The 12,380-nt window shown below is 46.3% G+C and overlaps 1 protein-coding gene across 2 annotated transcripts; it reads right to left on the reverse strand.

The window, feature by feature from the left end:
• Positions 1-2,237: 2,237 nt before the first annotated feature.
• On the reverse strand, positions 2,238-9,354 carry AUNIP (aurora kinase A and ninein interacting protein). Of its 2 annotated transcripts, none has more exons than XM_077838144.1 (4): positions 9,175-9,354; positions 6,062-6,168; positions 5,478-5,631; positions 2,238-3,527 (listed from the first exon to the last, which is right to left on the reverse strand). In XM_077838144.1, exons 2-4 carry the CDS (start codon positions 6,152-6,154, stop codon positions 2,470-2,472), a joined length of 1,305 nt encoding a protein of 434 aa, XP_077694270.1. In that variant the 5' UTR covers positions 6,155-6,168; positions 9,175-9,354; the 3' UTR covers positions 2,238-2,469. The 2 variants fall into 2 exon arrangements, with proteins under 2 accessions (XP_077694270.1, XP_077694269.1); XM_077838143.1 differs by having other exon boundaries at positions 6,062-6,190; positions 9,175-9,205.
• Positions 9,355-12,380: the final 3,026 nt, after the last annotated feature.

Below are 12,380 nucleotides of genomic sequence, written 5' to 3' on the forward strand. Positions count from 1 at the left end.
TAAATCAAAGTCACTGGTTGAAGTGTCATTCTGCGCTAATATGTCTCTCAGCTGTCTTCAAGGTAGATGATGATAATGCTTTTATATAAATGGATCCCTGTACTTAGTTCTCCAATGATATTTGCAGGTTTCCTCAATAGCCAACAGCTGTGCTGGGTTTTTTTTGAGGACTGGTTCTGTCTGTCTGCTTGTACTGGTATCTGAAACGTTGCTCGTAGCAGAGTATTGGTTTTTGGGCTGTTTCTGCTGCAGCAGCGGGCATGAATCACCCTGCTGCATGTTGCCTCAACTTGACATCTGTCTGTCAGCAATCACTGGGTCCTGTGGCTCCCTCTTCCTAGTCTCTCCTGTGTTGCTTTCTTGTGAAGTCATTCTACTGTCCTTACAACTCAGCAGAGAATTGAAAATTCAATGCATGCCTGTTTAAAATATTGGGTGTCAGGAATGGGGTGAGTGAGCAGCTCCCACACCATAATTCCCACAATATTTGTGCTGCAGGAAACTATACATGACATTGTCATTCTGCCTGAAACACACCACACACAGTTGGTATCTAACCCCATTAGTTCCTACTTATCACCACTTCTGTAGGATGGGAGAGTATAACTGGGCGGCCTGGCTAGCACATATTTTAGTCCTTGGTGTGGAATAATATTCCAAAGGTCCATTGCACAATTCTACACACACACGCAATCCTCTGCTGAGTCAATAGGGAAGATTAGCCATGTTTTCCCAAGAATGCATCTATATCTACACAGCTGTGGCCATACTGTATTGTCAGAGGAAAACATGGGAGCCTAGTCCCACATAAAAGGGACAATATGGGGTCAGCTAATGCAAATGATTGCACTTTTGTGTGATCTTCCTGCCCTATACTATCATGCTGCTTCTGAATGGGGTGAATTGGCCTCTCTCTCCCCAAACAGATGCAAATGTACCTAAGCCAGATTCTTCCCTACACTGGTGGTGTGACCAGTGTGGGGAAAACCTCACTTCAAGTCCAGATTCGCTCCTGCAGCCAGTAACTGGCTTAGAGAGGGAGGAAGCTTGCTCTGTTAGAAGCCCCTGGTGGTAGGGCCAGCAAGAAAAGTCACACTGTGACTTTCTTGCTGTCCCTCCTTACTGTGGCAGTTGTGGGGCCCTGCAGATTGTGAAGCCAGATCTGGCGATAGTGGTAATGTCAAGGTTTCTATTTTAAAATAAGTAAACCTGCCACTGCACTCTTGCTTTATTTAAGCACGCTGGTGGCAATCACAATTAGTACTGAACGTCTAGGATCCCTCCCTGTACACAGCTACAAACTTTGGCTTGCAAGGTCTAAAATGCCTGTTATGTACATCTCTTCCTTCTCCACACCAGCTGCCTTGGGTGGGGATGGTACAACTACAGTTTCTGATGATGATCTTTGATTTTTCTATTGAGCAAAGTAGCTTAATCCTACTAATTTAATGAAGGGACATGTATAGCTGACAACTGTGCCCCTTAAGAAGCATTATAGCATGCACACTCCCTTTAAGTCAAAATACTGGTCTGTTGCTATAGTAACAATTACCATACAGCAGACCATGGGGTCCATCTAGTCAAGTAACCAGTACCACATGCTTCATAGGAAGTTGCTTGCAACTTTGATCCAGTGCTCATAACACTAGTCAATTAGGGGTTGTTTTGTCTGCTGACACAAGAGGCTCTGTGTCCTTTACAAACTTGTTTTTAAATATTCTCAGGGCTGTTCTTAGCTATATACATGTCCAGTCCATTTTTGACTCTTTTAGTGACATCCTCTACCAGTGAATTCCACAAGCTAACTGTGTTATGATTAAACACTTGACTGGGCAGCTGAACCTAAATTTGGGGGGCAGATAATCCACCTGTAGATGTGTTGTGAGACACTAGACTACACAGTGTGGATCCTCAGGCTTGTGGACTCTGACTTCTGAGACATACTGCAATATTCAGATCTTACAAGATGAGTGGCAATGTTTTAAATTAATGGCAAGGTGTCTCTTTTCCCTTGAATAAGTAACAGGTCCTTATTCTTCAAATGTGGGATTGAAGTACCCTTCATGCTTCCTTTTATATAGCACCACCACTAACCAGAGCCTTGCCAAACATGCAGATAGATGGTGTCACACAGATACAATGTTTGACAACGTGGTCCCTATGTTCATATGAGCAGGGCACGGGTAGGAGCAGATGTGGAAACTTGATTACAACCCATCTTGCTATAAAATTATCACTTTATTTGCACATGTATAATCAACAACAATTCTGCATGCAGCATAAATAGCCTGCGTGTGTGGGTCTATACCACTCATAGCCAAAGGCCATATATGCAAGGTGTATGCTTACACAGTCCTTGTATCTTAAAGAAAGTGATGCACTGTGGAGGCTTCAGAGGAATTTTCACATACATTAAAAAATGTCAATTTTTCAGCAGCCCATTGTATTCAGAAAAAAATTACTACTGAATCAATGTTTGATAATTCTATTTCCTTCTGAATCCTCTGTGAATAGCAAATCATAGCATGACTCAGGCTCACATAAATTAATGGCTGTAGTAGCTAAAGGAGTCCTGTCCAATGCCCCTGAAGAATAAACTTTAAAGCAATCCACAGAGGGTGGGCTAGGCACCCTCTGGACAAAATTGGTTTTGTCCTGTAGATACTTTTTCTGCAAAGGAGATCTGACATTCTCATAGAAGCACTGGTGAGAAATGACTCTGTATCCCTCTGAATCCTGGGTAAACAACTGTGTGGTAGGACTACTCTTACTGTCCCCCTGCTCTCCTGCTGAACCAGCCATATTGTGAGAATTTCTTGTCCAAAAGTCAGCAAAATTTTGACTACTGTCTCTCAAAAGCTCTGTTTTAGCTTTTCGCCCCTGGGAGAGAGGACAATTGGTCTGCTGGCCTTCGTTACCCTTGGGAACAGGACTTATATTCTCAACCTCTGAGAAATCCATGAAAGAAATTCCACGAGAGGGCAGGTTTTTGCATCTCCTCCTACCTTGCTTCATCAGGTGTTTAGGTTTGAGACCCACTCTAGTTATCCCCCTCTTGGAGCACAAATGAGCCTCTTTCTCACCTATCCAATAACTCTCGCTCTTGCTTGAAATTATCCCATTTGCTACAGAAACACTTCCAGTGAATGAGTCAGCTGAATTCCTGTGAGCCAGAACCCTATTGCCCTCTGAATCCTGGGTGAAGTTTATGGAGACAGAGTCTTCTGTCTCACCAGCAGAGGTCCTTGCAATGTCTGTGTGCTCACTCCTGCCGTTAGCCTGTGCTTGTGGGAAGGTATAGTTCACCAGGGGAATGCTCAAGCCTTGTGTGTTTTGTACAAGCAGCTGGCTACACTCCTGAATGTTGTCCTCCTGAGGGCTCAAGGTTGGTGTCTGGACTTCCTCTAACTTAGCAGCTCCCGAGTTCTTCATAGAGGAGGCAGCCAAGAAATCAGAGCCTTTTCCTAGGTGTGTTTTATTTGACATAAGAGGATATGGCTTTAAGTTTTCTTCATCATCCTTTTCACCTGGAAAAAACAATGTATTTGAATAAGACAACACAGCTGATATGCAAGCTTTTCAAACTCAAGATGAGCGACCACACAATTATGCCTCTCCCATAACTCTACACTGTGCCCCACCCCTCCTTTAACTAATTTGGACATGACCAGACTCTCCCCTGTTTCACAACATCCTAATAGCTCTACCTCCTTGTAGAAATTAGTGAGAGGGCTGGTCCAATATGTGAAGCAAGAGGACAGTCAAGCAAGTTCTGCCTCTCATGAGGGAGAAGTGAAGTGACATCTGAGCAGTTCCAAGCTCCCCTTGGTTCTCTGTCTCTTCCTCAGGCCTCCCTCCCACAAAGAGTCAAATTCCAACTTGAGTAAAGCCATTCCACCTACCTTAAGTTCCCCTTACACTTTCAATAGGATGTGCCATTTAACAGTTATGTAATGCCTCTGCTTTCCACACCTAAGGTGGCTGCAGTGATTTTGAGGACACTGTATATTTGTGAAGTGCTTTACCAATGAATAGTGCAATAGAAATTAAGATTTAATAAATCTTCCTCTGATACAAAGTGGTGTGATTGATTAACTACTGGAAGATGCTCCACTTTTCGAAATTAGTGATGCACAAGGAATGTGGAAAACTGAACTGTAAAATTTTCCAGACACCTCATCATCTCTTCAAACGGAGGAAAGAAACAACAGAATAAGTCTTCTGCTTTTGAAACCATTTGAAATAGTGTAATTTCTAAATCCTACCTCAAGATTCTAGCTTTTTCTCAATTTCAGAATAAAGAGTTAATATTTACACAGCAATAGAAAACTTTGTAGAAATTACTGCAGGGAAGTCTCTAAATCTTGCCATCGGAATCTATACTGAATGAAAGGATAGTGGCCTTCATGCAGTAAATCCACAGGGAGCAGGAAACAGCACAAAGCATAAGCAGAGGCTGAATGGCACTACTACAAGCCCGGCCCACTAGAGACAAATAAAAATCAGACTCACTCAGAGTAGTGTGTGCACGTGTTTAAACAAATATCATGCCAGATTACTAGGCTCAGCTCCCCACAGGCCATTGTTGCGCTCGCTCCAACAGCCAGAGCACACAAATGTAAAAAGCACTTTTCATCATAAACTGAGCCATGGCTTAGCTCGCAGTCAGCGTTTCTGAGCTGAAATACCATGTTAGATAAAATTCAACGACACTAGATGGACCCAGTTGACTAAACCAATTAGAGGTGTGTCCATAGTATGAGTACACTCCTTCCCCTACCATTTCCTCTCAGCTTCAAGACTTCAGGGTTAACATGCTACCCTTCCCAATAAAGGTCCTGATCCTGTAGCCCTTCCACAGCACAATGCTCCTGTTTAAATCAATGGGAGTGTTGCACAAACAGTGAATTGTAGCATCAGTTCCAAATTTATAAAAACACATGGGATGAATTTGGCACCTAATTCTTTTAGGTTAATCCCAGCCTTTAACATTAGTAGGGAATACAATCTGGCAAACGTGGGAATGGATCTGAATGGTCTTTGTTCATTTTGGGTCAGATTTACCCATCCCATGCTATTTAGCCTCTAATCTACTTTAGGCTACCTGACAGAAGCAATGCTGGAAAGTGTCCAGACTCCTAACTGCACACCAGTAAAGGCATTCTCTGTCTCTGCCCGTGCAAAATGCCTTAAAATGAGACTAGGTGGTTTTTCTGTCCTGTCAGGAAAATATATATATATATATATATATATATATATGTATGCACAGAGATTTGGTCAATCTTTCGAGCGTACTCAGAGGAGGAAGACTCCCCAGCCAGCAAGCCATAATTTTTAGCCAGGTTCTGTGAATATTAACCTGATCCTGAATAAGTAACATATAATGTAGCATGATATAATGTTTCACTGTAACTTCGCCATATTAAAAAGTTCTGTGTGTGGGTGTGTGTGAGCGCACAAAAATTGCTCTACAGTACCTGTTGGTTGAATGCTGAAGAACGAAGAGATGGTAGTTTGCCTGGTATATGGCTGAGAAAGTCTTGTCTGAGTAAAATTAACTGAAATGTGACTATTACAGTTCCTCTCAAGAAGTGGATTTGGCGTGTTTGAAGTTGGCTTGGATACAAGAGTCTGGGTGGGGAGAGAAGTGCTAGAGTGAATTTAACTTGTTAACAGTGACATAACTCCCCTCTCCTTGTTATTCCCTTTATCTCCTTTCGTCTACAGTTGTACCACACTGCTTGAACAACCCTCTTCCCCAATAAGCCACATTTCCTACCTCTTCACCTTTTTTCCTTGCTTCTTTGCACTGCTAGTCTCTATTAGGATACTCCCCTCTGCCACATCTGAGACAATTCAGTGATGGCTCATTTTAAAAAAAGGAGAGGTAAAAATACTCTAAGCTGCTTCTTCTGCCAATCTCTTGTTCCCATGCTATTTCATCCCCGCATGTGAGCCCTCTAACTTGGATTGTAAACTCCTGAGGGCAGAGAACATTGTGTACTAGGTTTGTAAAGAGCTGTACAAAGCTATGACATCACAAACAGTACAGATTTATTACCTGTATTTTGCGCTTCTTTAACTTTGCAGTGTCCAGCCAGATGCCACAAGTCTCAAACTGTTCCGCAGTGCTTCTTTTTCTTACACATTTCATGGCTGATCCTTTTTCTGTATACAAATAATGAGGGACCTGCTGCAGCGTGAAATAAGAAGGCAGGCTAGAGCATCATTAGCAGTGTTCTTGTATATACTCTGTGCGAGGACAGGAACAATTTCCAGTGCAGTAGTGGGAGAGTGGGCAACAGCGATACGAAACTGACTCACTGTGAGACCTTGGGCAAGTTATTTCATCCTTTGCACCCCATTTAGCAAGGGATAATTTGGTAACTGCTTGGGAAGCCCTTTGAGATCTACTGTATAAGTGCCAAATAATTATTTTGATGATGTGCTTTGTAACTGGCTGCTCCTAAAAACTTTTGCTGCTTCTCTTTCACACAGTTCTTAGCACAGCTGGATTTATAATTGCTGGAAACACTTGAGGCTATGGCTTCACTGCAGAATTAATAGGAGTTATCTACACTGGAGTTCGCCTAGCTTCAGTGAGACTTGCCACACGGTGGGTATGTATATATTGCAATAACTGAGATGTACCCAAGCTAGCTTTCATCTAGCTAGCTCAAGTCCCAGAGCAGCAAAACCATGGCAGCACTAGCTGTACGAACTTGCCCAGAAACCTGGGTAGTTACTTTCGGAGGGGGGAGGGAGCCCTAGTCCACACTGAAGCTTATACTGCTTTTGCTTCACTGTTCCAGGACCCAAACTACCTAGCCCAGGTATGTCTGCTCAAGCTGCAATCACACACCATGGCTGCAACCTGAACATATCCTGTGAAGTAGCTCAGAAGCTGCATGTCTATACTGGTGCTGCATGCACTGTTGTGTTTTAAACAGGGCCACGGTGAATGGTCAATAGCTGATCTGCAGGGAGGAGATGAGACAAGGGCCTATGGCCCAGGGCAGTGCGAGAGAAAGGGGCATAGGAAGGCCAATAAGGCTCCATCAGCAGCTCTTTAATGACCTGAAAATCAAAAAGGAATCCTACAAAAAGTGGAAACATGGACAAATTGCCACGGTGGCGTACAAAAAAACAGCACAAGCATGTAGGGACAAAATCAGAAAGGCTCAGGCATGAAAGGAGTTACACATGCCAGGGGACATAAAACCCAGTAAGAAGAGATTCTTTAAACATATTAGGAGAAAGATGAAGGAAAGTGTAGGTCCTCAACTTAGTGGGAAAGGAGAGCAAATAACTGATGACATCAAGAAGGCTGAGGTATTTAATGCCTATTTTGCTTCAGTCTTCACTGGAAAGGTTAAGGGTGAGCAGATACTCAACACAATATTAACAACCAGGGGGAAGGAACATAAGCCAAAATAGGGAAAGAACAGGTTAAAGAATATTTATATAAAGTTATATGTATTCAAGTTGACAAGGCCTGCTGAAATTCATTCTTTGGTTCTTAATAAACTAGATGAAGCAATCTGAGAACCATTAGCAATTATCTTGAGAACTCATGGAGGATAGTTAAGGTCCTAGAAGACTGAAGAAGGGCAAACATAGTACCTTATCTTTAAAAAGGGGAACAAAGAGGACCCAGGGAATTATAGTCCAGTCAGCCTAACTTCGATACCTGGAAAGGTGCTAGAACAAATTATTGAACAATCAATCTGTAAGTACCTAGAGGATAACAGTTATAAAGACTAGCCAGCATGACTTTGTCAGGTTTACTAGCCTAGTGGATGGGGGGGGGAAGCTGTAGAGGGGATATATCTTGATTTTAATAAGGTTTTTGACACAATTTCACATGACATTTTGATAAGCAAACTAGGGAAATGCCATCTATATGTAATTATTATAAGGTGGGTGCACAACTGGTTGAAAGACCACATGCAGCATGGTTTTCCATGGTTCACTGTCAAACTGGGAGGACATATCTCGTGGGATCCCTAAGGGGTCAGTCCTGGGTCTAATAATATTCAAGATTTTCATTAACAACTTAGAAAATGAACTGGAGAGCATGCTTATAAATTCTGGAGATGACATCAAGCTGGGAGATGTTGCAAGCACTTTGGCAGACAGGATTAGAATTCAAAAGGACCTTACATTGGAGAAGTGATTGAATTCAACAAGACGAAATTCAATAGAGATAGTGCAATGTATTTTATGTAGAAAGGAAAAAATCAAATAAAAGACCAGGGTGGTAGTACTGCTGAAAAGGATCTGGAGGTTACATGGAAGATATGGGCGGTAACTGTCCCACTCTATTCAGCACTGGGGAGGCCACAGCTGGAGTACTGGACCCATTTCTGGGCACCGCACCATAGGAAAGATGGGGACAAACTGAAGCGAGTCCAGAGGCGCTCAGCAAACATGATAAAACGTTTAGAAACCTGACCTATGAAGAAAGGTTAAAATAACCTGGGCACACCTAGTCTGGAGACTGAGGGGGGACGGGATAGCAGCCATCACATATGTGAGGGGCCGTGAAAAAGAGACCGATTGTTCTCAGCAGCCTGTGAAGGCAGGACAAGGAGTAATGGGCTTGATGGGCAGCAAGGGAGATCTAGGTCAGCTGGTAGGAAAACTTTTGAACTCCCGGGACAGATGCTAAGGGAGGTGTGGGGGGGCGCTCCCCATCACTCCAGATGTTCAAGAACAGGCTGGATAAGCCCTTGCGTGCTCCCCCCACCCACTGCTGCTTGCTCCCAGCCCTTCCTGAGCCCCCCTGCTCTGAGCCCCCGGCTCCCCATCCCAGCCTCGCAACCCACCTCACCCCAACCCTTCCTGAGCCCCCCCGCCCCCTTGCTCCCAGTCCCTCCTGAGACCCCCGTCTGAGCCCCCCGCCCCCTTGCTCCCAGCCCCTCCTGAGCCCCCCTGCTCTGAGCCCCTCGCTCCCAGCCCCTCCTGAGACCCCCGCTCTGAGCCCCCCCGCCCCCAGCCCCTCCTGAGCCCCCCCACCCCCTTGCTCCCAGCCCCTCCTGAGCCCTCCCGCCCCTTGCTCCCAGCCCCTCCTGAGCCCCCCGCCCCCTTGCTCCCAGCCCCCCGCCCATGGCTCCTCCGGGGGGCTCTGAACGGCGGCGAGCTCCCCCACAAACGCCCCCCACCGGCCCTCACCGGGCTAGCGGCGGCCAACGACCTCTCCCGCCGAGCAGCTTCCCTTCCCGCCCGCTCCCCACGCCCGGCACGGGGGGGCGGGCTGGCCGGGAGAGGGACCAATCACAGCGTCCGGCTAGGCCCCGCCCCTGCCCCGCGCGGCCGCAGCGAGGGGCGGGGTTAGACTCGGCTCTCCGCGCGCGCGCCCGGCGCCCCGGTCCCTAATTGGGCGCTGCGGAGCGAGGCGTCCCAGGGACCCGCCCCCGCGTGGCAGAACTATGAGAAGTCAACAATCTCACAAAGGGGGCGGGGTGCAGCTCAGGCCGCACGTGTTTATCCAGCGCCTAGCAGCCGGGGGGGGGAGCAGGGGCTGGGCCATGGTTAAGGGGTCCGTGCCCCCCCCCACTATGCACAGTAAATAATTCTGTGATGAGGGAGGAGGAGGGTGGAATTTAGGCAGAATGGGTGTGTTTGTACAGCACCGAGCACAAAGGGGTCCTGTGCACACCCACACGATGAGCAGTCAATAATTACAGGGCAGGGCGGCTCTCTGGGCAGCTGTACCTAGCGGTACCAGGTCCCGCCCCTCTGGGAGCAGTCAGAAGGAGAAGGGGCGGCGGCCAGGAAGCAGCTGCGGCGCTGCGATAAGCTCCCAGAGGGATCGGTCAGGACCACTGTGGGTGGGGGGGCAGGACGGAGCAAGGTGTAGCCAGGAGCGGGGAGCACCGAGGCTCTAGCATGGTAGTGCACAGGCCCCCCAAGCATGGCCTGCCACCATCCTAGGTGCTGTACAAAGACACCCATTCTGCCTGAGTTCCACTCTGCTTCCCCCTCATCATAGAATTATTTACTATGCATAGCGTGGGGGTGCTCAGGCCCCCTAAGCATAGCCCAGCCCTGCCTTGAAATCATCATGCCACTGGGGGCGGTGGAAGATCTACACCACACACTAGGTTTGCATCTGCTTTTACTGGCTTCATTTAACAAAGGTTAAGTTCACCCCACAGCAGAGGGTGATGAAGCCCCCACATTTTACTTGTTAAAGCTTTCCGAAAGGCAGATGGTCATGCACATGCTCTCTGCCTCAGGGTGAATTTCTCTTCCGCACGATGGGCTAGCTATGGGACAAATGGCTCCTATTTATTGTTATAAACAGGCAACAGACAAAGCCAAGCCCAACATTGCATAAAGATGGGAGGCAGGGAGGGAGGGATTTCTCAATTGCTTTGCAGATTGGGTAAGGGGAGAACGTTTGTAAACTAGGAGTTAAAAACTAGCACCCTACTCCTGAAGCCTGTTCCATCAGGGTGGATCTGTGCTCCTGTGTAACCCAATTATCCTCCACTGCTGGGTCCATCACCATGGCACCAGTAAGAGGAGCAGGGCAGAAATTTTTTCTTAAAGCTAGTTGATTTTTAAAAGGTTTGTCAAAAACATTGCACCTAAAAACGCAAATAAAGTGAAGTGTAAAGGGGAAGTTTTGTCATATGTTTACAATTAATGGTCTTGAGTTTTTTGTACTCAGCCTATTGCAGCAAGATACCAGATCCTCTAAACAAACACACAGTACTAACCTGATTAGACCCAATGTAAACCCACTCAGCTGTTGTTTCAGCCACTGGATGAAACCCAACAAGTGCTGTTTGTCATATGATGCAGCAAACTGGAATCCAACATGGTAGATTAAGAGAGGGACAAGGTGGGTGTGGCAATATCTTTTGTTGGACCAACTTCTGTTGGTGAAAGAGACAAGCTTTTGAGCTCCGCAGAGCTCTTCTTCAGGTCTGGGAAAGGTAATTGGAGTGTCTCCCAGTGTCTTTCCCAGCTGTGAACAAGAGCTCTGCAGAGCTCAAAAGCTTGTCTCTTTCACCGACAGAGTTTGGTCCAACAAAAGATACCACCTCACCCACCTTGCATCTCTCATTTTCTGGGACCAACATCATGGCTACAACTACACTACAAACACGATAGATCAAGACAATTGCAAAAGAAACGAAGCTGAATTGCACATTCGTTTTATTTTGTGCTCACCGCATATAACACAGGATCTCCAAAACAGCACTTGAGGGATACCTACATAAATGCTATGTGTCCTTACTGGGGCTTTGATTCCAGCCTGTCCTGATTCCCTTATCGGTTATGCTGCTCTGAAGCTGGCACAGCAAAGTAGGGGATATTTGACAATAGAGTTTGGTCATTTGAATGGATACCTTTGCCGAATGTTATGGCTTGCCAGTTTTCACAGCTCCTGATCATGCCGGCTATTACATGTTTGTAATATGGTCACTGCTGCAGACACTATGGAAGCTGTAATATCATTCTGCTGAGCTTGTGATCACAGAAAAGATTGTTCATGTAGCCCAGCAACGCCGCTCCATGCTGGGTCCAGACCTAGGGACTGTTAACAGGCCGAGCTCAGTGACAGGCTGAACTTGACACAGTCAATGGGAGTTGTGGGAGTGCAGAATGGCACTGGATCAGGCCATTCGGTCCCACACAGGACTTTCCAGATGGACGCCTAAGACAACAGAGGCAAGTGGGGCTAGCAAGGCAAGCCATCCTCAGTAGTGTAACTCATCACTGTTATTGTTACTCTTGCCTCCTTTGGGGATTAAAAAAAAAACAGAGTTAGCATTCAGTTCCTTGGGCCAAGGATGGAATGTGTGCGTAAGAGCAGCAGGAAGGAATGGCCTGCAGTATAAACAGTGACGCGCCAGTAACATCTGCTTTGAGAATTACCAGCCGGAGCAAGGGGGCTGAATCCTTTGGCTGCAGAAGAGCCTGATCACTCACGGAGGCTGCAGATGGGTCAGGCCAGGAGAGGCATCATCTCCTCAAAGGACAAGGAGAAGCTTAGTATCCATAGAAGTGTTAAAATGAACATCATGACCAGGGAACGTCCCACACCGAAGCTCAGATCCGAAAACTCTCAACATTTAGGGGATGTTTGAAACCTGCACTCACATCTGAGCTTGAATTTTACACATGTTCCCCCACCTTTATACTGAGCCCTAATATGCCCAAACTAGGGGGCTGTTTGAAATCTGGTTCCTAATTTTCATGGGCCTATTTCCAGTTGCAACAGGACTGAAGATAAAATTGCACAAGCTTTGCTGTGCTGCATTCAGTCCTGCTCCTCCGGGGACTGCTTGGCCTTTCAACACAATGCAACCAATCCCATGTGCTGCCCGGTCTGGGGCTGCAAGTGAGACGATATAGTCCCCCTC

Source organism: Eretmochelys imbricata, chromosome 19 (genome assembly GCF_965152235.1).
Source record: "Eretmochelys imbricata isolate rEreImb1 chromosome 19, rEreImb1.hap1, whole genome shotgun sequence".
Lineage (NCBI taxonomy): Eukaryota > Metazoa > Chordata > Testudines > Cheloniidae > Eretmochelys > Eretmochelys imbricata.